At 51.9% G+C, this 22,473-nt stretch overlaps 8 protein-coding genes across 8 annotated transcripts; 5 read left to right on the plus strand and 3 right to left on the minus strand.

The window, feature by feature from the left end:
- Positions 1 to 609: 609 nt before the first annotated feature.
- Positions 610 to 1,245, minus strand: PMZ80_004103 (uncharacterized protein; the record flags this gene model as incomplete). Its single annotated transcript, XM_064872530.1, has 1 exon — positions 610 to 1,245. The coding sequence occupies one exon, from the start codon at positions 1,243 to 1,245 to the stop codon at positions 610 to 612; it is 636 nt and encodes a 211-aa protein (XP_064731188.1).
- Positions 1,246 to 1,493: 248 nt separating this feature from the next.
- On the plus strand, positions 1,494 to 2,732 carry PMZ80_004104 (uncharacterized protein; the record flags this gene model as incomplete). Its single annotated transcript, XM_064872531.1, has 1 exon — positions 1,494 to 2,732. The coding sequence occupies one exon, from the start codon at positions 1,494 to 1,496 to the stop codon at positions 2,730 to 2,732; it is 1,239 nt and encodes a 412-aa protein (XP_064731189.1).
- Positions 2,733 to 3,462: 730 nt separating this feature from the next.
- IZH3 (inc metabolism membrane protein) lies at positions 3,463 to 4,956 on the plus strand (the record flags this gene model as incomplete). Its single annotated transcript, XM_064872532.1, has 1 exon — positions 3,463 to 4,956. One exon carries the CDS (start codon positions 3,463 to 3,465, stop codon positions 4,954 to 4,956), a length of 1,494 nt encoding a protein of 497 aa, XP_064731190.1.
- Positions 4,957 to 5,341: 385 nt separating this feature from the next.
- On the plus strand, positions 5,342 to 6,160 carry PMZ80_004106 (uncharacterized protein; the record flags this gene model as incomplete). Its single annotated transcript, XM_064872533.1, has 2 exons — positions 5,342 to 5,448; positions 5,500 to 6,160. 2 exons carry the CDS (start codon positions 5,342 to 5,344, stop codon positions 6,158 to 6,160), a joined length of 768 nt encoding a protein of 255 aa, XP_064731191.1.
- Positions 6,161 to 10,090: 3,930 nt separating this feature from the next.
- PMZ80_004107 (uncharacterized protein) lies at positions 10,091 to 10,552 on the plus strand (the record flags this gene model as incomplete). The annotated part of the gene is made up of 1 exon (XM_064872534.1): positions 10,091 to 10,552. One exon carries the CDS (start codon positions 10,091 to 10,093, stop codon positions 10,550 to 10,552), a length of 462 nt encoding a protein of 153 aa, XP_064731192.1.
- Positions 10,553 to 11,877: 1,325 nt separating this feature from the next.
- Positions 11,878 to 13,380, plus strand: PMZ80_004108 (uncharacterized protein; the record flags this gene model as incomplete). The annotated part of the gene is made up of 2 exons (XM_064872535.1): positions 11,878 to 11,884; positions 12,020 to 13,380. 2 exons carry the CDS (start codon positions 11,878 to 11,880, stop codon positions 13,378 to 13,380), a joined length of 1,368 nt encoding a protein of 455 aa, XP_064731193.1.
- Positions 13,381 to 13,730: 350 nt separating this feature from the next.
- Positions 13,731 to 16,559, minus strand: PMZ80_004109 (uncharacterized protein; the record flags this gene model as incomplete). Its single annotated transcript, XM_064872536.1, has 1 exon — positions 13,731 to 16,559. The coding sequence occupies one exon, from the start codon at positions 16,557 to 16,559 to the stop codon at positions 13,731 to 13,733; it is 2,829 nt and encodes a 942-aa protein (XP_064731194.1).
- A 916-nt stretch (positions 16,560 to 17,475) lies between these two features.
- On the minus strand, positions 17,476 to 21,996 carry PAN1 (actin organization and endocytosis protein; the record flags this gene model as incomplete). The annotated part of the gene is made up of 1 exon (XM_064872537.1): positions 17,476 to 21,996. The coding sequence occupies one exon, from the start codon at positions 21,994 to 21,996 to the stop codon at positions 17,476 to 17,478; it is 4,521 nt and encodes a 1,506-aa protein (XP_064731195.1).
- Between the last annotated feature and the right edge of the window lie 477 nt (positions 21,997 to 22,473).

A 22,473-nucleotide genomic window follows, 5' to 3' on the forward strand; every position in this document is an offset into this window, starting at 1 on the left:
TTTTGTAAAGAACAGGGGTTGGAGGAAAGAAAGAAGAGCAAGTTGCGAGGTGGGAGAGCGTAAGTATATAAGATGCAGGGTATGAACCATGGTACGGGAGGGTGGAGACAGTGTCCGAATTGGGTAGTAGAGCCGCAGGGTAAAGACAATGGCTGCGTTTATATGGTACCGCAGTAAGCCTCGAGAGATCACGACTGAGCTGCAGGACCGACACCCAATACAGGCGACATTGCACTCTCCCATCCGCTGAGCCTTTGTGGACGCCTGTGCGCCTGAATGTTTTCGGCTTGACTTCGCTGTCGATTCTTGCGACACCTGGAAGGCGCAGTGCCTTCATGGATGAGGCGAGGTTTGAGCGAGTGAAAAGAGGTCAGGGCGAGCCCATGTATCTCTTTAGAGCGTCGGTAGGTTGTGTCTAGAAATTGAGCTGCCATGGGCAAGAGGATGTAGCTAGGCGACTCTGTTGCCAGCCACGGAGCGAGCCAATTAATGGACATCGGAAATCGAGTTTGGACAGCATCGTCGATTGTCACGCTCCAAATGAACTGGGGTGAACCAAACTGTCTTTCCAAGTTTTCTTCGCAAGACCTGCGGAGTCCGCCCGCAGTCTCACTCCAGCTCCTTCTTCAATTCCTGCTCCAGACTCCCCAACCCATCAATCCACCCCTCAAGCCTCTCATCCACCTTCTTAATCTCCTCCTTCCTTCTCGCATTCTCCTGCACCAGTCTCTCCTTGACCTTCACAAGCTCACTCCTCTCCCCCTCCATCCGTCTCCGCTCCTCAGCCTCGTATTCTATCCGCCGCGGCATTATCTCCTCCTCAGTCATGTCCGCATGCTCGGGGAAGTACTCCAGATACTCATCCGGCTCGATGAGCGGTAATTCCCGAAACGCATGGTTGTAGTCCTCGCACGCCGCGATTTCGCCCAACAAATGTCTCTGCTCGTAGTATAGATTCTGCAACTGGAGCAGCAGAGCATCGACCTGTTTGCGTGTTTCTGCGGTCTCGGCCTTTGTGGTTCGTGCGGTATATGCGGCTTTTCTTGTCTGGTGGCGGAGCTTGGAGAGGTAGGCTTGGAGGAGTTTTTGGTGGTGAGCGACTTTGGTCTGTAGCTCTGTTGTGGTGGGGTTTGAGGCATTCGAGGAGAGGAAGTCGATGAGAGTGAGGGATTGTTGGAGGGTTGCGTTTGCGGTTTGGAGGCAAGGAGAGAGGAGCGGGGACGTTATTATTGTGTCGACGGTCATGGCTGCGGTGAAGGTGTGGGAGGGCGCTGGTATTGTGTTTGCGTGAGTCGATGAAAGGTACAAGTGGATGGACGGTGATAGGTAAGGATGATCAGGTGGTGTTAAGGCATGTAGGTAAGGCAGAAATCCGCGTTTGCACTAGTGGTTGCAGCTTCTGCCTGGCTCCGATTCGGAAAATGCGCCAGGAAGAATTCGAGATTTAGGAAGTCGCAGCCCACCCGAAATGCTGTGCCGTTACCCGCATCACAATGGCACCAGATAGAGGCGCAGAGGCAGTCGCCGTAGACGGTCAACGCCTGAACACATCTCTTAATAAGCTCAACCTCGAAGATGACACCCAAACCAACATTCAATCACCCGATCCCACCCTAGAACCGCAAGCGCAACCGCCAACAATCCCAGCACACCTCTCCCACGACCCGGCAACAAACGCTAAACGAACAGACCCCTTCCAATTCGGCCAACGCTACCTCTCCACCACAGATGACCCCTTCGAATACAACGCCTGGGACCACGTCGTCCCAGACGAAGACCACCTAACCTTCGCAGAGGAACAATACTCGAAACAGCGCGCCGCACCCGTCAGCGCATTCGACTACAAACGCTTCAACGAGAACCCGGAAAAATGGTGGGATCTATTCTACAAGCAGAAAAGCGCTACTTTCTTCAAGGACCGGAAGTGGCTGGTGCAGGAGTTTCCGGTCTTGGCTGAGGTTACGAGGGAGGATGCTGGAGAGAAGGTGGTTCTGGAGGTTGGTGCTGGAGCTGGGAATACAGCGTTTCCGATCTTGAGGATGAATGCGAACCCGGGTTTGAGGGTCTGCGCTGTGGATTTCAGTAAGAGGGCGGTTGAGACTATGAGAAATGCCGAGGATTATGGGGCTATTGAGGAGGGGAGAGATGGCAGGGTGGGGAGGATGAGGGCTGAGGTTTGGGATGTTGCGAGGAGTGATCTGCCGGAGGGGATGAGTGAGGGAATGGCGGATGTGGTTATTATGATTTTTGTGTTCTCTGCGCTGAGTCCGAGGCAGTGGGCAAGGGCTGTGCGGAATGTATGGAGGGTACTGAAGCCGGGTGGAGAGGTGTTATTTCGCGATTATGGGAGGGGTGATCTGGCGCAGGTGCGGTTCAAGAGTGGAAGGTGGATGGAGGAGAACTTCTATGTTAGAGGAGATGGGACACGGGTGTATTTCTTTGAGAAGCAGGAGCTGGAGGGGATATGGACTGGGGAGTATTGGTCGAGATCGGGTGATCAGGCTCGGCAGGACGGTGACATGGTTCATGGGACTAGCGAAACGGAAGCTGGGAATGACATGACGCGGGGCCCCGACACGAACACAGGAAATGAGGGTTTGGAAAGACCGATGCCGCGCTTCGATATTATGAACTTGGACATAGATCGCAGAATGATTGTGAACAGACAGCGGCGCATAAAGATGTATAGGTGTTGGTTGCAAGGACGATTTCAGAAGCCGGCTAGCAGCTGAAGATAGATACGCGGTTTATGGGGACCACAAATTGGTGAGAGACGATGCGATGCCGTACACCCTTGCTGAATTCGAGCGCAAGAAGTTTAAGGAGTGTTAAAATTGCGAAATTGATGACGACGCGCTATTCGACACGTCGGAAAGTGGCTGGGCTGCTTTTGAGCTGGTGCGTCGGCATTACGCCTCAAGGTTGAGAAGTACTCACAATGCTACCACGATACAGTGATATCGCGACTCGGATCTCTCAGCATGCGCAACGCATCACATTATTGATCGACAAGACTTGTCAGTGACGGCCAATTGTTGAGAACTGTGTAGCATGTGCTTGAGACGAAGGGGCTCGACCGAGGGCCAAGCCTGTAGAAGGGTCTAAAGTTCGGCGCCTTCCCGATAGCGGCTCGCATAAATCCACATGTCGAGGATCGTTAGCGGCAGGTGCACCCATGTTCCATCGTCACTGGCGTTTGGATTTCTCCTCTGCTGCTTTCGAGCTTCGCTTGGACTTCTTCATCTGCCCTTGCCACGAACATAACCCCGCCAAAGTCAGTCCTTACCTAGACAATTTCCTTTGAATCGCAGTTCCGTTTGCTCCTCAGTACAGTCACAGTCTTTCCTTTCCACCTGAACAAGCCTCTTGAAATATACTAGACCGTTACACAGTAGATACACACCGTCGATACCGTCCAACGCACAACCTACTCAACTGCCGCATGCCGGTACACTTTAGATCATGTCTACAACCTATGGCTCACTCACTGTGGCAGAGGGCCCTGTAGTGACCAGTCGCGACGTAAGCCCTGCCGCCAATGAGAGAACACTGCTGCTACGACGAGGACGAAGGCATTCCTACGAACCAACCCACCAGAGGCAGAGCAGCACCTTGGACGCCCAAGCAATCTATATGCGGGTTGACCTGTTTTTGCATGAATTAAAAAAGCGCTTCGATCGGATAGAACAATACAAGCGGGAAACTTTGACTCATTTTGACGCCCAGCTGGAGCGCGGCTACCAGGCCCTTAGAGAAGTCAGAGACACATGTTCTCCGTACCATTCTGGAGAGCTACTCTGGGGTGCTGCAAGGCATCGCGCCAAGATCTTCGTTGAAACATTGGAAACAGGGTATAATGATGTAATGCCGACACGAGAAACGCTGGACGAGAAGGCACATAGTGGTATGAAATTGATGGAATCATATTTGAGTGAATTGGAAATGAGAGCACATTCCCGGAAGAAAGAGTTCCTGGATTCAGGCTGGAAGAGGGTGGACGATTCAATCAATGCCACCCTGGACCTCTTCGAGGAAGGCTACGACAAAGCGAAAAGAGCCAAAGATCTGCTGGCTGATTCAATAACACACGCCCTGGCAAGAGCATCGGAATCACGGTTGATCACATACGAAGACCTACCAATACCCTGGCGTGTCAATCCTCACATTACTCGAGGCTATCGGTTCACCGAGTCCAAGATCGAATGCATCACCAGCATGTTCAAACCCTCGAACGAAACAGTCAATATTTGGTCTCACGCTCTGGGGCTTATCATCGTCCTGGCCATTGCGTTCTACTACTATCCTTTGACGGACGCCTTCAGCTCTTCCTCAAAGATGGACATCTTGATAGCAGGCTGCTTTTTTGCGGCAGCGTGCAAGTGCCTCATTTGCTCGACTATGTGGCATACTATGAACGGCATAGCAGATAAATGTCTCATGGAACGTTTCGCCTGCGTCGACTATACAGGCATTTCATTCCTAGTGGCAGCCTCCATCCTCACTACAGAATGGACAGCCTTCTACTGTGAGCCAGTCTCGCGATCAGTCTACATGTCCTTGACAGCAGTTCTTGGCATTGCAGGCACAATCTTGCCATGGAAAGAAAGTTTCAACAGAGCAGATATGGTATGGGCGCGAGTCGGCTTCTATGTCTCCTTGGCCGCAACCGGCTTTGCGCCTGTTCTGCAGCTGAATTTGACACGAGGCATTGAGTGGACGTTTTACTTCTATGCTCCTATCACGAAGAGCGTATGCGTTTACCTGGTCGGCGCACTTGTTTATGCTAGTCACGTACCTGAAAAGTGGTGGCCGGGTCTGTTCGATTATGCTGGTGGAAGTCACAATCTTTGGCATTTGGCTGTGCTTGGTGGAATTTTATTTCACTATATGGCGATGATGGAACTGTATCAGGGTGCGTTCAAGAGGGCGGGCGAGTGCGGCTGCTCGGTAGGATAGTATCACGGAGAAGACATGGCTTCAGCGGGGTCTTCTCCTTAGCGACCGTGCATGAGGTTCCTGTTTCGAAAGGCTTGATTCCGAGGCTCCAGCTCTAATTTGACGTTCCGCAAACGTAGCGAACCGTCTGAACTCGAGTCTAATATCATCACTTGTGAGTGACAATTTCAGTTCATTGTCACTTCACCCCGATCACGTGAGCTCAAGCAGCTTCCCCTGTCATCGAGCCTCGCGCCCACATTCTCCAAAGTCTACAACCAATGCGCCAACTTGTCTGCTTTACATTCATCAAGAACCACTCAGTATTGACCGAGTAGTGCAACCCATCCCTGACAAGCCTGCTAGAGGATCAAGATATCATCACAAAATCCACTTCCCCTGGGAGATGGCACAGCCAACGTCAGGACTTGGTACGCCTAACGCTGCAACGCCTACTGCAGCTAAAGATGAAAATGTCATACCTGTCAAGAGAGTTCCTCTGACAGCTTCAGAGTAACGCCGCTTCGTCGAGCCGTTGTTCAGATCGTGCTGACACTACAATAGCGCCGCACAACAAGAGATTGTCACTATCTTAGTTGGTAGCGAATCAAAACCATACCGCCTCCATAAAGATCTCCTCAGAGACCGTTCGCCTTACTTCGCTACTCGTCTCAAGGATTGCTGGGATGGTACACAGGAAGAGATCGAGCTGAAGGACGTGTCAATCAGAGCTTTCGAGGTCGCTATTGACTGGATGTATACCGGCAGAGTTCCTGACTATGTTGCAAATGAGAGCGGTGGCAGAGGCCCCCTGGCAGCTGAACTGCCAGAATTGTATCATGCGGCTGATCTGCTTATGATGATTGAGCTCCAGAACCAGCTCATCGATACAGATCTGTCAGCTGAAAACCGAGAAGGTCTCGTCTGGGGCCTCAGAAGCGTAGCAGACGCACATGCATACGAGATCTTGCATACGCCTTTGTACCAGCTAATACTGAGAGATTGTGCGAAACATTTGGTCAATGATCCTCTGAGCAGAGACAAGTTTGACGCGGAGATGGCTGCAGTGCGAGAGTATCCACAAGCAGTGTTGGACATGTTTCGAGCGTTCAATGATTATCACAACAGTAACTGGCCATATCCGCACGAGGACTACTGGTGCAAATTTCACATACATCCAGACGGGCAAGAGTGCCATCTACAGAAGCAACCGCATGCAAGATGAAGCAAGCGATACGGAGGCGAACGGAGCTTCCTATTCACCGACCTGGGAAAGGAGTATTAGTGCCATGGCGTCCTCCAAGATCGTCAGCTGCGGAGCTCACAAACTTCCAAATGTCAGAAGCCTGACAATGCTGCTGCAAGCTCAGTACAGTGTACAACCCCTTCTGACTTATTCGGCATTTTCAGAATCTGGAGGGCCACAGGATCAACGATGCCGGCAGATGTCCGCCCCCACTGCATCGACAAATGCGTCCACGCGGCTATCTACACGACTGTAGGCAAGTGCGAACTCTGTTTCTAGTGGTATCATGCTCTCATATCGTCTTCGACATCTATTGAGCTCTGTGTTACTCGCAACCATTGGTACGCCCAGCTTTGTAAAGCGTGGCTTACGCCGCTTGGTTGAACAGCTTTGGTATCAAGGACCAAAGCCCAGAATAGAATGCAATGACATTATGTTGAGTTTTCCTCAGAGACACTCTAAGTCGAGCCTGCTAATACATTTTATTGACCACACTCTGTCCACTAGATGGTGCTCTCCCCAGATGCCAGATCAACTACTTCAGCCTCGGTGGTATCCCATGCTGCACCTCACAGGACTAGCTGCCAAGTTGGTCATTACTGCACTCATACACCCCTGCCAGGAACGTCAACGTGACGTGATTTGCCAGGACCGGCGTGCATCCCAAACGTGAGATTCCAGTCATATAGACGTCTCGCAGACTTGCGAATCGACCGAAATTGGTCTGGAATCGCGATTGGTGTTCTTCTTTGCGTTACTCTCTAAAAGCGTACTGGCGTGCACCCGAGTGTTGAGGCAGTGACCTGCTGATCGTTCCGCGTAAGGACTATCATCTCATTCGAAGTACTGATGTGTTACTAGGTACCTAACAGCATTTTGTACCGCATGCGACAACACGCATGAACACGTGCGACTCCTTTCCGCTGTTCGGGCTTACGTAATCCATTGCCCCGGTTTTTGACTCCTCCGTCTACGACACTACCTCCGCCCGGAATGTCAAAGTGACCGCATGTACGCTCAAGTAATCAAGACTGGCGTGCCCCCTAGTATACGATAGAATTTCGATGGACGTCCCGCGCATTCGAGATCTCACCTCAATATGTTGATTAATGTTTCTGTAGTGATAGGCCTTCACAGGGTACTGGTGTGTCCTCGGAACTGAGGCAAGCGGACAACTCGAATCTCCGCGTGGAGACTACTACTATTGTATGCATGCAGGAACAGGAATGCGACGATGAAGTCTTGAGAACAGCAGTTCTGGAATAGGCAAGCAGTGAGCCAATGTGGCAGAAGGATTTTCCGCGAGGAGGACGCCGGCGATTCAGGTAACCATGTTAACGAGATGACTGGTGGACGTCGAAACCTGTGATTGAGATGGCACAAAAGTGCCATGAGGTATAGAGCTATCTTAGGCGTCCGTTTGTATATATTCTTTTCGTCTGTTCTTCTACACCGTCCCTTCCAACAGTTCGTGCTCCAAATTTGCTCCGCAGACTGCTTGAGGTCGATGCCCATATTCGTACTAGGTATTCGTCCTGCTATCCACCATAACCTAGCTGTTCTGCCAAACAATCTCAACCTACATTGACATCAGCGTTTGCCATTGGTATCCAGGACGCTACAGGCCCGAGATATTGTGGCTGGCATACCATGTGGCAAGGGTTCTTAGTACTCTGGCAGGGTGCACTCCCCAGGTGGGGAATATATCACAGGCGTACTAGCTATCTCCCAGTCCGAGCTCCAAACCCATATCCCCAGACAGCATACCAACTTCGTATAATCCTTTCCCGCGAAAACCTTCTTCCGATGCCTGTAGAGGAAATCGTAGCAAGTAGGTGTTAATGTTGGGCAAATATTGCCTGGCATAGATTGTTTCTTCCCACCTCGTTTGTCTAAGGCTCTTGTAGGTGGTTTAGGGGTAGTGTCCTTATCTGAAGCCTTGTATGGCAGGTCCTTGAAATTACTTGAAGCAATATCTGGTGTCGTGCTGATGAGCCCATCAAAGTTGTCAAGCTCGAGTACGAAACTGAAGTCGTTGATCGGATCGCTAGAACCGGTGACAGGTCGGCTTGTGCTAGGTATGGTCTTATTTTCAGTACTGCTGCGTTCGTTGGGATGCAATGCTGGCCAGCATTCCTGCTGGAAGCAGGGCTCCGAAGGGAAGAGCTTGGCGCAGCTGTCGTCGGCCGTTGCCCCAGAAATGAACAGCAATAGAGTGAGAGAAAGGATTAGTGTAGACATTCTTCCGTTCATGGATTTGCCTAGAAGATGCCTGATGGTAGATTCGCTTGTACTCAAGGTCAAGAGGCAAGAAGGGGACTTTTGATACGAAGATTTGACCTTTTGTGCGGCGCCATAATGCGAAGTCTGGTTGACGATACCTGTATAGGAATGGACATAACTGGTATGAGCACATTTCCAGGCTGGATTTGAGGGCCATTGTGCTCGCGATTAAGCTAGAGATGTTGACATGACAGAGTGTAGCCTTGACATCATCGCCTCAGTACTCACACTGGAAGTTGGAAATGTATGTTCTGCTCTTGTACACATGTATTCGGAAGACCCATGCTCCATAGGACAATGGCCGGCATATTTGTTTCTTGGAAAGGAGTAGCAGATTTAGTAAGGATCCCACACTGAGAAAGTTTTGGCCCCCACGCTCTTGCACGTGAATTTGACGCGTCAATTCCAGTCATCGTTCAGCTTTTCCTGCGTCCTGTGGAGTGCCCTCATATTCTTCTATCGTCTGAAACCGTCTGATAAGATGCGTTCCTCCTCTTGCCATTGGACGGGTACGGCGTGCAACCTCCCTTCGAGGGCTCTCTTGGTGAGGCCTCGACGACACCGAGCCAGTCGTAAAAGCGAACGACTCATACTTTGCGCGTATCGCCTTCGCACAAAGAAGGATGACGGGTTCTGAGTCTCGCGGTCGGCCTAGGATATCATCCATTGCGCTTTCGAAGTTCGAATGTTGGAAATACTGTGCTACGGTTAGATCAGGATTCTTCGTCTGCTCCTAGCAAACGTGGCCGATGAGTACTGTATCGATGCAGTTAACTAGTCAGCAGATCCACCTGCGGTATACCGCAGCTGCAAGCGGCAGGAGCGCTTCAACGTACTTTCCGGGACATTCGAATTCGTCGAGCCCGATGTGTCCTTATGCCTGTTGTGCATGGTCTGTGCGAGTATTGACTCGCGAACAACACACGGCAGACGATGAATCGAGGAACGTATCAGGTAGGTAGCGACGGTTCTTTTGCACGAACATCGTCCAGATCCTATTAGGTGAAACATATTTGACGGTGGAGCTGCTTTCAACCTCCTAGGGTACGGACGCAACTGAGAATAGCATTGTCAATGCTTGTCGCAGGCGCACCTATACTACGGTTGGCATGTCCTACTATATCGCTGGGATGCTCTGATACGATGCAGCAATGCGCCTATACCTAGGCAGTTAGTGCGGTGGAGTATCTGACTGCGGTGCGGTGCGGTCGTTGTGATGCTCTGATGCTGAACCCGTTCTTGTGTTTGCTTACCGTGTTGTGATTTACGCCTTGATTACAGTGAATTGAGCAACAGCTAAAGCGACAGCACGAAGTACAGCAGCAGCAGCAGCAACAACATCCCAGTCAAAGCTTACTCCCGCTCACAAGTGCTACCTCCCGCCTTCTACCTCCCACCTCAAACCATCGATATGGCTGCTACTCAGCACATCGTCCGAGTCCTCTCCCTCCTCGCCTTTTTCGCTTTCGTTTGCTGCAGTGCCTTGTTGTTAGACGCTCGGGGGCACACCAGCATCCCATCAGCTTTGTACGTTCTATCAGTTGCTATTTAGCCTGGTCTTTGAGCTTGCCTGAACAGCTACATAGTGGAATTGAACTAAGGTCGGACTGACGTTTGTGTGACAGAATGGAAAGAATGAACGTTGATTTCAACGTTACGAATGGAACCATCGGGCCTATGGCCATTGCCTCTCTGGTGATCATGGTCATCGTAAACCATGAAAATTGGTTCAAGCTGTCTTTTGTGGTGCGCAGATGGTGCACGGGTACCCCCGCGCCGGAGGAGGCGTGGCAGAAAGAAGTCGAGAATCAGCTCAAGAATGTTTGTGGCAAGCTTGCCGATCAGGAGACTGCTTCGCAGACTGCGCAGGAGAAGAACTCCGGGGTACACCAGGAGATTCTAGCAGAGCTCAAGCAGCTCAATACGAACTTCTCCCAGTTTACTGAAGCTATAAACCAGCTCAACACCAACTTCACCACCGCAAATGCGGCTCGGGAAGACGCCGTTGCTCCGGCTCGTCATGAGCACAAACTCATCAGCTCTCTCTTCAAACTACGCCGAAATCGACCTCACTCAGACATCCATTGAGACGTCCAACCACTAAGAATGTCCATGATCACCTGCATGTCTCGCCGCATAGTTAATGGGGCAAGCGGTAGATCATTAGATCGGACCGACAACTTCAGAGGCCGTAGTGTCTCGTACTGAAGCACCAAATGGATCAGGCTACAAGAATCGAGTACGAAAGCAGTCTCCATCATCATCATCTTCGCTTACGAATTCTTGCGCCGGAAACTGGTTGTGTGAAGACCCATTTCAAATTCCTGCATTGGCTTCTGCATTGGGAATACTGATCTCCAGACGGGGAGCGCAATCGCAGCATAGTCAGTTATACTCTTTATGGCCGTTTGGTGCTTGTTGGATAGAGAGCTTACCTCGATCCAGATATGGGAGCGCGCAATGGTATCAAGCATTTTATACGGAAGGAGACGATCGAGTTGTAAAGCAGGGCTATTGAACAGTATTCAATACACAATATCTTCGTCGTCCTCGGGCAGATGACATAGTGGCTACGGTATTCTCATACAATGGAACAGGACAAGGGGGAGGACTACTAGTAGTAGCTACATTAACGGAGAGACGTTCAATTCTGTATTGTTGTGACCTATCTTCTGCCGAAGCATCCATCGTGCCAGTATGTGGAGACATAAGTACGGTTGAGTCAACGCAGCTGTCAGCACAATCCATTTGACTCGACTCGACAAATCCAGTGGTATGGCGTACTCCTTGGAGAGGATTCATGAACGTTACGGCATAATGGATACCTTCTGCAAATTTCTGGAGGTGATTTGGAGGTTCTGAATAGGCAGTCAGCTAACCTCTTCAGATGCGCTTGGTTAAATCCGTGCAGTGGGTCGTTAGCAACCTCAAGTCGCTTTGGAACTCTTCTAAAGCGATTGGAGGTTCGGATTTGGTTCAGTTTCTGTTCTGCTTAGGCACGGCCTCGCCATTCTCTCGCAGTAGTGACGGGGACTTTGATGAGACTTAACATCTAGGCCTAACCAGAATCCATACGAGACCTATTCAGATTTTTCAGGCTGTGCCTAATCAGAATCTTCAGATCACCTCCAGAAAGTTGCAAAAGGTATCCTATTAGAAAGTGCTTCTGAACAGCTTAACACGCAGTGGATCGAGCTCTTGCCAAAGAAGTCAGGCGTCCTGAAAGACGCGTGCGCACGTGCAACCCCTTTTCGTCTATCCAGGCTGACGTAATCGGTTGCCCACGGGTTTGAACTACGTTGGTACTGGTCGCCTTTTTGTTGCAGCCAAGTTTATCACCATCTCAGTCGTGGTCTCTCTGTCCGTGATGCGGGCGTGTTTCATGTCAAGACTCGTTTCACCAAGTCTTCAGCATGTCTCGTAAAAGGTCTCGGACACAGGCTTCGGGCGGGTGCCGGAAGAGAGCACGAGTCTCTAAGGCGAGTCATCCGCCGGAACAGTGCTTGCCGCATGAGGTTCTGAGAACGATTGCATCTTTCTCGTTAGCTACTGTAGACAGGTGCCGACCAGAAGTCACGACTGTGCTGCATGAGGTCTTCTCAAATCCGCTATTGAAGGTGGGTCGTGCCTGGCGCGCCGCAGCCCTCGATGCAATAGCTCAAGGATTCCTCTGGATCGAAGTCAGGGCCCAGAGTGTCAAATATCTCCCTCTGCTTAGATACCTTGGACGGTATTGCCCTCTTATGACGGACAGCTTAGAGCATATGGTGCCCTCCCGGAAGCCCACACTGACATTCGAGATTGGAGAAGAGACTGATGCATCTTCAAGAACGAGACAATTCGCCAAGTCGGAACATCGTGTGATCTTTCCTTTCAACTACCAGTCTCTAATGTACCTCATGGTGGAGCTCAGACGCCGAACGACGGCAAGATGCATCGACTTCCTCAGTGTGACCTGCTCACCGATACCATCGTGCTTAAAGCGGTGCATGCAGGATCAGGTATTATCAATGGTCAAGTTCGCTCTGCGTATACACTGGCGCATCGCATGCTCGGGTTTAGATGACATCGACACGGAACATATCGTCGCAATCAGCTGGTCGAAAGATATACTTTCGACTTGGGAAAATGTCAAATTTGCCATCAGGGAGATCAACCGCTTGCGCGACCTCAAATTGGTCGAGCAAGCTGCATTGTTCTCACTGCATTCCGGTAGTGTCCTCAAAAGCCAAGCAAATTTCGTGCTGTGTCATCCAAAGACCTGGGCACCTCGAGAAATGTCCCGCGAAGATCGCGAGGAGGACTCCAAGCTCAAATTGCGTTTCGCCACTATCCGAATGCTGCACAGTATCGAGCAATATACTTACTCTGCCTACAAACTGCTGAGCAAGGATAATGGCGCCTGGGAAAAGATCAATGGTTTCAAAGTAACGGAGCGGTACATGCGATGGAATTCTGAACCTCTATGTACGTGGTTTGGGCTTGGCCCCATGCGATTAGCAGAGTACCACTTTACTGCATCGAACTGGCACGCTGATCGTGCTAGATTGAATGGGCGTTCGCCAGAAAGTGCGGAAAAGCTCAAGTTGATGACGAACAATATGATGAGCATGTTGAAACATCGGAGACATGCTGCGAGCCTGTGGCCGTCCAAGTACGGAAGCAAGTGGGCTCAGGTTGCGCGAGCTTGTCAAAGCCTGAATTGGACTGAAACGTCAATGTTTGGACCTGATCGAATATCGTTCGAAGACATCGATGGGAACGACGTCGAGTGCGTTGGTGATCCTGACATGGTTACGCATTGGGTTTACGGGTGGACTATGGGGGCCTTGCCGTATCTGCCAAGAGCAAAGAAGTACATGCTTTACGCTATGGGATGCCGGGCGTACCAGCCCTTGCGATACAGAGAAGCCTAGCCAGACGTCGAAGACTGATTGAACGCGGTCTGCCCGTACAGCAAGTGAGGTCGAGTCAAATTCCTACCGGACGATGGACATCAAAAGCATCAAGAATGAACCATGAGGTGCGTATCAGAACATCAGACAGCTCATTCAATCAAACCGGCACATTGGGGTACCCAGTCAGCGAGCCGACAACTCGCAGCCAAGCAAGCAGATGCATAAAGTCATCAATCATAACATTCAGTTACACTATACACCAACCCCAGACAAGACCTCTCCCACTCGACCACGTGTATTACAGACGCCTCGTCACTCCCCCACATACCCCCTCCCAACCCCCTCATCCCTCCTCACCAAAATCTCACTCATCCCCCCCTCCTCCCTCCCCCCTCAAGCACCAATCCCTTCTCATTTGCCAAATGCAACAAACAAATAAAGCCATAACTCGTGCTTATATCCTTCATCTGGGGTTCGGGGTAGACGCTCTTCAGGCCACCGAGGATATTGGTGAATTTGAGGGTTTCTCCTGCTTCTTTACCTTGCCCATCGCTGTGCTGAGGTCGTTGCTCATCAGCTGTGGATGCAGGAGTACCCGGCGCATCACAATCAGCGTCCATCATCTCACTATCCCCATCTGCATCCGTGAGCGGCGGTGTGGGTACCCTCTCTTCTGAATGTGCTTCAGGCAACTCAAAAACATTAAGACGCGCGTGCATCCCCCTCCACATATTTTCCTTCAACGCCCTAACATCCACCTTCTTGGCAGTCCGTGCATAATTCACGTACTCTGGCCTTAACCTTCGTCCCTGCTGTGTGACGAGTTGACTGCCGAAACTGCCAGGGAGCATATTCACCTCTTGACTCGCGCTTGGAACCTGTGAATCTGAAGGTTGTTGATCACCCTCAAGCACATCGTTAATATTTTGCGTTGCCGGCACACCATCAGGCGGCGGACTGAGCATCTCCCTCGCATCCACGAATCCAGGCTGTTCACCACCCTCATCATCATCGTCATCATCGATGGGTAAGGGTCCGTCAAAGGGTAGACCGAGCGGTTCGTCATCCGCGAAGAAGTTGGCGTCGTAGTCGCCTTGTGGAGCATCGTCTTCGTCGTCGTCGGGTCTATCGTCGAGGTTCATCCGTGGTGCTTCTGAGCGTCCTCGGGCACCGAAACCCTCGTCGATGATGCGTCGGTTCCTTGAGACGCGACACTTCGGTTTCGTCCAGAGACGCATCATACTCTTTACATCGATCAGCTCGTCGTCTTTATCAAGCAGATTCCGTCCCTTTGTCTTGAGCTGCGTCTTCGGCAGGCTGATCTTGTCGTTACTCACTGGCTTCTCAGCCAGCAATTTCTTGAGGTTCTCAGATATCGGTCCATGGAAATCGATCTTGAAGGGCTCCTTCTCCTTCCTCTGTCTGGTAGGTGGCGCATTCTCCGCCGCCGCAGCCTGCTGGATCTTGGCTATACGCCAGTTGGTGAGTGTCTGGAAGGCTCTTGTCCCGACTTTGGCACGCGAGTTGAATGCCTTGCCGAAGAAGGCGAATGTGGCTTCTTGCTCTGCATCTCCTTTGTAGCGATGTTGCATGCTGAGTGCGTAGCCGTCGGCGTCGTCTTGTTGACCTGCGTCTTCATCTGCGTTGACGGGGCGGAGCATTGGTTCTACTGCTGCTTCTCGTGCCCATGCTTCACCGCCTTGGCCGAAGCCGATTTCGCCGTCGTCCATGTTCATGTCGAAACCGCCTGCGTCGTCGTCGTCGTTGTCGAAGTCTAGACCGTGGCTGCCATCGAGGAAGAGACCGGACTGATCAGCCAGGTTCAGCTCACCGTCAATTTGTGGTGGAGGTGGCGCGCGCTTTTCGGGACTTGGATTCTTGGTCTTCCAGTCATTGTTGTCTGCATTCAACAGTGGTATGCTAAGTGCGGCTGTTGGATCTCCAAGCTTGAAGTTCTTCATGCTGGGACAGATGTCGAGGGAGTCGAGCAGGGAGAGATCGGGAAAGAACCTATTGGCCAAGGTCCCCAGATCTATCTCGACGTCATTCTGCTCTTCTTGCGTCTGAACCTGTTGTTGGCACTGGGAGGACTCCTTATCTGTCTGGCCCTCCTCAGCTACCTCACCGTTCTCTTGCTCTTCTGCTGCAGCACTGTCTTCGCCTTTTCCTTTGCTTTCAGGCTTAGCATCCCCAGCATCATCACTACTATCAAACACAATTCTCCCCTCCTCATTAATACTCAAATGATTAAGCAGCAGTCCCTTAGCACCACCCTCATCGAAATCCGCACTCGCCTTCTTGAACAGCGGATCAACCGCAAATTCCAGCTCCAATTTCTTCAGCTGTAAACTCGCAAAGCTAGGCGCAAGGGTCGCCTCATGACTCCTCTGCTTCCGCTTCTTCTCTTTCTTCTTCTTCCCACCTTCCCCATCCGACTCCTCACCCTCAGCATCTGACCCTTCCTCGTCCTCCCCATCTTCACCCCTGCGCTTCTTCTTCTTGCCCTCTTCATCCGTCGCACTCGTAGCAAGACCAGAAAGCAGCCTCCCAGCTTCAACACCAACACTCTCAACACGACTCGAATAGATCTTAACGCACCCGTCAAGCGTGCAACTCGCCTTCTGGAAATTGATGCTATTCCCGCCTTCATCCTTCAGCAAACTCATTTCATGGAAGTAATCGATCAGAGCAAAGTTCCAGCTATTCGTAGCATTTATCTTATTGTCCGTCGCCAACTTCAACCAGTCCTCGAAATTACTCAGAATGGGTATGGGCTTCTTACTCGCTGGCGTAAGCGACGTGCCAACGACCTGTAAATTGCTCGGCACAGAGTCCTCATCTCGCAAGGGCACCTGTCTCGGCGTGTGCGTTCCACTTATTGATCTTCGATTATGCATGGCTTGTTTCTGCAGAGACTGCTTTGCTGCGACCGCGGCGCCTTTGCCGCTTTTTCCATTCTTCGCTCTGTGATCTGGTGTCCGTGCGTATGGGGTGCCTGGACTCGAGGGTTCATCGTCCGAAAGGATGGATGAGACGTCGCTGTCGCGTTGTCGGCGTTGGGCGTTGCGACCCATCTTGCGAATTGGTGATTGTGTGGTTGGGTTCTGTCGTCTTTGTAGTTTCTCGTTTTGGTCGTCGTTGAGTTGGAGTTTCGAGGGTGAGTTCGCGTGTGCGACGTGGCGTGTTGGTCGGGCCATCGTGGCGCTTGTTGTTGTTTTGTTGCTGTGATCGAGCTCGGGAGGGCAGTGAAAGGCGTGTTAAGTCTGCTTTCACTGATATCACTGAACGAGGGTGCCGGAAGTGTGCTCTGAAGGAACGGCCGTGGATCATGTCGACATCATCATGTTACCTTCAGAGACTCGTGCCCAGTCAGATCTCGAGGTTATCGCTTTACTACTATCCTCCAAGACCTCAAATGTGAAGTGTTGGCGATGGTTCTCAGCCAATCATCATACTCGACAGGCAGCGTAAACAAACACTCAAATTGAGGAAGGCGCGGGACTAGCGCCCGTCTTAGCGTATCGCTGGTGAACGCCCCTTCCCGAACCTGTGGCGGTGCTGCATGCTTCCAGTTCCTTCTTGTCACTGAAATTGCACTGCGTCGAGCCATTTATTGCAATACCAGCACAAGGCCGTATATCTGTATTTCACATGTACATATGCAGGCCGTACCTTGACGTTGGGATACGTCTACGAGAAAATGCTGCGATTCATTATGCTCTGACTCGGCACGCTCCCGAATGTCTCGAATAAATTCGTCCAATCTTCAAATCTCAGCGGCTTATACACCAACACGATAGTGAAAGCCGGGACTCTCTGTGACATACCATTGACCAAGTACTACCCTCTTACGAATGTCCTACAGTATGATCCGTCAAGAGATCGTACCCTAACCTCACTTCCCACGTCTTGGGACCTAACCCAGCGTCTTCAAGGCTACGCAATATGGCAAAATCATCAAATGAGACAGACAACACGCAGCTAGCTTCAACTCTCGCATTGGTCGTCTACTATGCAACACTATACTATCCTAGAAATATCCACACATCCTCCGCGCTTTCCATGATGGAGCCTCGTCGTTTCCCAACCGTCGACTGCATTTTCCCATTGATGTTACAACACTCGTCCAGCAGAGCTACTTGTACTCCTATCATTCGTCTGCGCTTTCCTTAACTGTTTTCCACCCTTGATATCGCCCAGCAGCGCACCGATCCCGGGAGCTGCTGGCTTAGGCATAGGCGCCGCACCAGGTGGCGGCGGTGGAGGTGGTGCAGCAGGAGCGCCCATCCCCGGCATGGGAGGCGGTGGAGGAGGTGCAGCTGGCGCCCCCATATCTGGCATTGGAGGTGGGGGTGGCGCACCGGAGGAGTCTGGCATCGGTGGTGGTGGCGGAGGAGCCGCAGGTGCATCAAAGGTATCTTCGGAGAATGTGCCAGGCATCGGTGGTACAGCAGCGGCTGCATTGTCCGGGGCTGGGGACGCTTGAGTTGGAGTGTCTGCTCTGTCCATTGCGGAAAGTGGTCGTGGCGGTGCCATGGTGCCGAAAAGCAGAGAGGCGAGTTGCTTGGCGGAGCCACCAGTTGGACCATCTTCGTTGTCGCTGTCCTCCTTATCCGAGCCTGCTTCTGACCAGTCGGATGATTCTTCTTGTCTGCGTCGAGACACTGCACCAGTCATGCTTGGTGTGAGTGGCTTGGCAGCTTCTTGTTGTGCTAGCCTCGCGAAGGGATTCGTGGAATGCAATTCTTTCTGTGCTGGTGGCGAGAAAGGTTGTGCAGCGGGAACTGGAGGGGGTGAAAATGCTGGCTGAGACTGCTCCGATGCTTGTGACATTTTTCGGAAGTATGGGTTGTTGGATCTCGTTTCGTCTCTCGGTGGCGGGCTGGTCAGGGGTGTGTCTATCTTCGAGCTTGTGTCGGAAGCGGGAACTGGTGGTGCCATGGCAGGTGGTGGGGGAGGAGCGCTTGTAGGTTCAGCAGCTGTTGTTGGAGGAGAGCGCAGACTTGCGACTGAACTATCTTGTGGTGTTGGCTGCTCTGGCCCTTCATCGTCCGAAGATGATTCGTCACCCAGGCTCTCAAGCTGCAACTGTAGTTGCCGTTCCCTTTCTCGAGCTGCCTCGATCTCTTGCCTCCGTTTAGCGAGTTGCTCCTCTTTCTCCTTGGCTTCTCTTTCGGCGGCCTTTTTTCGGGCCTTCTCTTCTTGCTTCTTGAGCTTGCCTTGTCGGACTTGCTCTTCGAGCGCTTTGAGGCGGGCGTCTGCCTCTCGACGTTCTCTCTCGTAGTCGTCTTCTTGTGTAACAGCTTGTTGTCTGTAAATAGTTAGTAAACCTGTTTCGCTAGTTTTCTGTGGATTTGCATACTCAAGCTTCTTACGCTCAGCGTGCTGAGACTTCTGTTCAGCCTCCAACTCTTTGGCGGCATCGGCTTCGGCACGTGCATTAGCAGCCATCTCAGCAGCTTGCTTGTCATTCTGATCAACACTCTCTTGTCTGCCCTTTCGAGCTGGTGGTGGAGGAGGCTTCTTGCCCGCAGGTTTTGGACTAGCAGGTGTGGCTGGCGTCGACACACCCTCTCCAGCAAGTCGAGCTTGTCTCTCTGCTTCGCGCTTCTCGTCCTCTTCCTGCGCCTTACGCACCCGCTCTTCTCGTTCGCGCTTTTCTCTTTCTTGTCGTTGCTGTACCGATTCGCCAGATTCGCCGGCAGGCTTGAGACCAGCAGCAGCCATTCGATCCTGGATACGCTTCAGCGCTCGCTCCTTAGCAGACGCGACCCTGTCTTGGTGTGACACCCCTGAAGTCATAGACGAGGAGGAAGGTGTTTGTGATGGAGGAGCAGGTCTTTCAGCGACCGTGCCATTTTGTGGCGCGATATCTCTTTGACTTGCTGCTGGTGTTGGCTGAGGACTTGGTCGTGATGCTTCTTCCTTTCGGACTCTAGCTGTTCGGCTGCCTCTCTGCAGATCGTAAATAAGGTCTCGAACTTCGTCCTCAACACCAAGTGCTTCTTCCCATCTGCGCCGTTCGTGATCCTGGGTCGCATTTGTACCTTCCTCACGCAAGCCATCCTCAAGTGAACGAACAAAGTCGTTGACACTTTCTTCCACATCACGAGTCATGGCTTCATTCTTTTCTTGGTCCGCTCTGATGGTGGTCCTTTCTTGCTCAAGGCGTCGCTGGCTTGCACCTTCATCTTCTGCCTGCGGTACTGGCCGCCCAGCAAGTTCTGCTGCCCGTGCCTGCATTCGAGCGCGCGCTCTTGCCTTGATTCTGTCTGCCTCAGTAACCTGACCTCCTGGCCCAGTGCCCACAATGTTCGAGGCACTATTCGGATTCGCCTTCGCATCTTTCAGGCGGAACAGCTCAAGTCTAGCAGTTGCGATATTTTGCTCAACCTTTCGAACATCCGAAGCAAGAGCCGGAATCTTGTCCTGATATCGCTGCAGCTCCCGCCGCATTGACCGACGTTCAGCTCCTGCATCTCCACCACCCATGCTGGAGTTAGGGTGAGTGTCGATATCGTCCTGAGCCCGCCGAATCTGTCGGAAGAGGTCTTCTGCTTCTCGTCTGTCACGTCTATCGAGCACATCCTCGTCTTCCTGCTGCCTTTCATCTGAGAAGTCTGTAGCGTCCAGCATGATTTTCTTCTCCCTGATCTTCTTGCGGATCTGATCAGGATTTAAATCGTCGTAGCGCGAATCATCAGACATTTCAGAACCCTGAGCTGGAGACGGTGTTCGTCCACCCGCTCCAAGCCTTCGTCTTGCGCTCGAGCGGTACCCAATGTCATCATCGTTGTTCCTGAACACTGTTGCATCCTTGCGACCTGGAGTTGCAGCAGGTGATCCGGCTCTGAAAGAGTGGCCCTTGAGATAGCTGACGCCAGTCCTCTGGGGTTGCAGGAACGCACCAGTCTGCTTACGGGTTTCTGCGTCTTGTCTGAGCATGTTCCTGACCGTGTCAATCGAATTGTCGATGTTACGGGTTGAAGGTGGGATCAACTCAGGAGGCAGTCGAGCTGGCACAGGGTAGCCGTTGAGTCTCCGATAAATCAAGTGCATGGCGACTGCAAATTCGTCCAAGTTGAGGCGCCCCTTGTTGTTGGGATCTGCCAGAGTCCAGATCGCTTCAAGGTCTTTTCTATCGCAACCACTCTGACCCATGATCTCGATAGCAGTATCGCCATTGATAAAACCCTTGTGTAAACCATCCCAAGCTCGAAAAAGGTCATCGTAGATCCTCTTCTCGTCCTTGGTAATGGCCCAGGGAATCTTTGCAGAGCCCGCAAGACCCTGTGTGGTGAAACTACCGGCTTCGCGACCAGCTTGGGGCATAAGTTGATTCCGCATTGCCTCGATGTTTGGCAGTCCGGTCGAAGGCGCGTTGACAAAACCCCACTGACCTGGAATTCCGGTCGGCTGAGCTTGAAGAGACTGCATACCAGTCTGTGAAGGAGAAAGTCCGCTCGGCATACCTGTTGGCATTGGTGGCATGGGTGGTCTCGGGCCACTGTACCCTGTCGCTTGAGGGTTTTGCATGAAACCTGTCTGCTGAGGCTGTAGTCCTTGACCAGGAACCTGCAAACCTTGAGCCTGACCAGGGAAGCCTGTCGCCTGAGGTTGTAGACCCGGTCGTTGTGCCATGGCCGCGTTCAGAAAGCCAGTAGGTTGCGCTGTAAGCTGGTTCAGCAGCGCTTGGTTGGTTGGCTGTTGCGGAGTCGGCTGCTGAGGAGCAGGTGGTGAAGCAGCGTTCTGCCTCAATGGAGCATCAAAGTCAGGGACGTTCGTTCGCGTGACTGATCGACCGGGCGCATCGTCCGGAATACCAAAAGAGATGATGTCAACCATGCTTGAGACTTCGTTCCTGATCTTCTCTGGCAACACGTTTGGCAAGGGCTGGCCTGTCAACCTGAGATTGCACAGATACATGGCTAGTGCAAACTCTGGGAACAGTAGCTGTCCCGACTTCGTGGTGTCTGACAGTATCCATATCTGCGACAAATCTTGTCCCTGTAATTTTGACCGCAACAGCAAATCTTTGGCTTTTTCACCATCCAGCGCCTGGTTTGTACCTGCGGCAGACTTGAAAAGCTGCTCAAACTTCGCTTGATCGGTGGCTGTGATGAAGGACAAGCGGATATTCGGGATCCCACCTCTTCTTACGGCAGTATCTTTCGGAGGAGCAGGAGGAGGAACTGAGCTGCCTCCAAAGCTCGCAGCTATCTGCGCCGAAGTCTGCTGAGGTCTCAATGGTTGAGCTGGAGGTGCTAGCGACTGGGGTTGCTGCTGCTGAGATTGCGGTGCTTGCTGTTGCTGGAACTGCTGCTGCTGACCACCGAATCCAGTTGGCTGAGGCTGCTGGAAACTTGGTTGCTGCTGCATCTGATTGTAGCCAGGGAAACCTGTAGCTTGTGGCTGTTGCTGAGGAGCGCCATACTGCTGCTGTTGCTGGCCGTAACCAGGTAAGCCGGTCGCTTGAGGTTGCAACTGCTGTCCTCCGTAGCCAGTGGGCTGTGGTGCGAAAGGAGACGGATTACTCGGCTGATATTGATTGAACTGTTGCTGGCCGAACTGGCCTCCAGCTCCTGGTCTGGAGCTATTGCTTCCACCAAGGAAGGAGTTAGATTGAGAGTACATGATTATACATTAATTGAAAGAGACAAGAAGGCGACGAAGACAAGTTCAGGTAGCACTGGATCGCTTGGGCTGCGATTACTAGACTGCTACCAAGACCGTTTCATGAGGCCTCCTCCAACCACTTTCGAGGAAACTTTTCCGAGGCGCAGTGACGCAAAAGCCACAGCGGAACGCGTGTCTGCAGATCACTTTCAAGAAGTGGCTGAACGCCTCCTCCAGAATTAACATATACGCATGGCCTGAAGATCTATCACGAAATGTAAAAGTAAGATGGCGCATAGTGAACTATCCTCTTCATTCGAGCACGGCTAGTGAACATGCTCCCGCTGGCCTTCCTGCTATTTTTGGAGTCGTTCCAAGATTGGTCACAATTGGCAAACAACTTGGATCATTCGTAACAAAGCAACCTATGCAGATTCAAAGTGCCGTTCCCTGCCTGCCGTACGCCCCAACGCCTTGCAACAGCGCAAGCATAAA

The sequence above is a fragment of the Knufia obscura genome (genome assembly GCF_036327395.1).
Source record: "Knufia obscura strain CCFEE 5817 isolate CBS 148926 chromosome Unknown scaffold_4, whole genome shotgun sequence".
Taxonomy (NCBI): Eukaryota; Fungi; Ascomycota; class Eurotiomycetes; order Chaetothyriales; family Trichomeriaceae; genus Knufia; species Knufia obscura.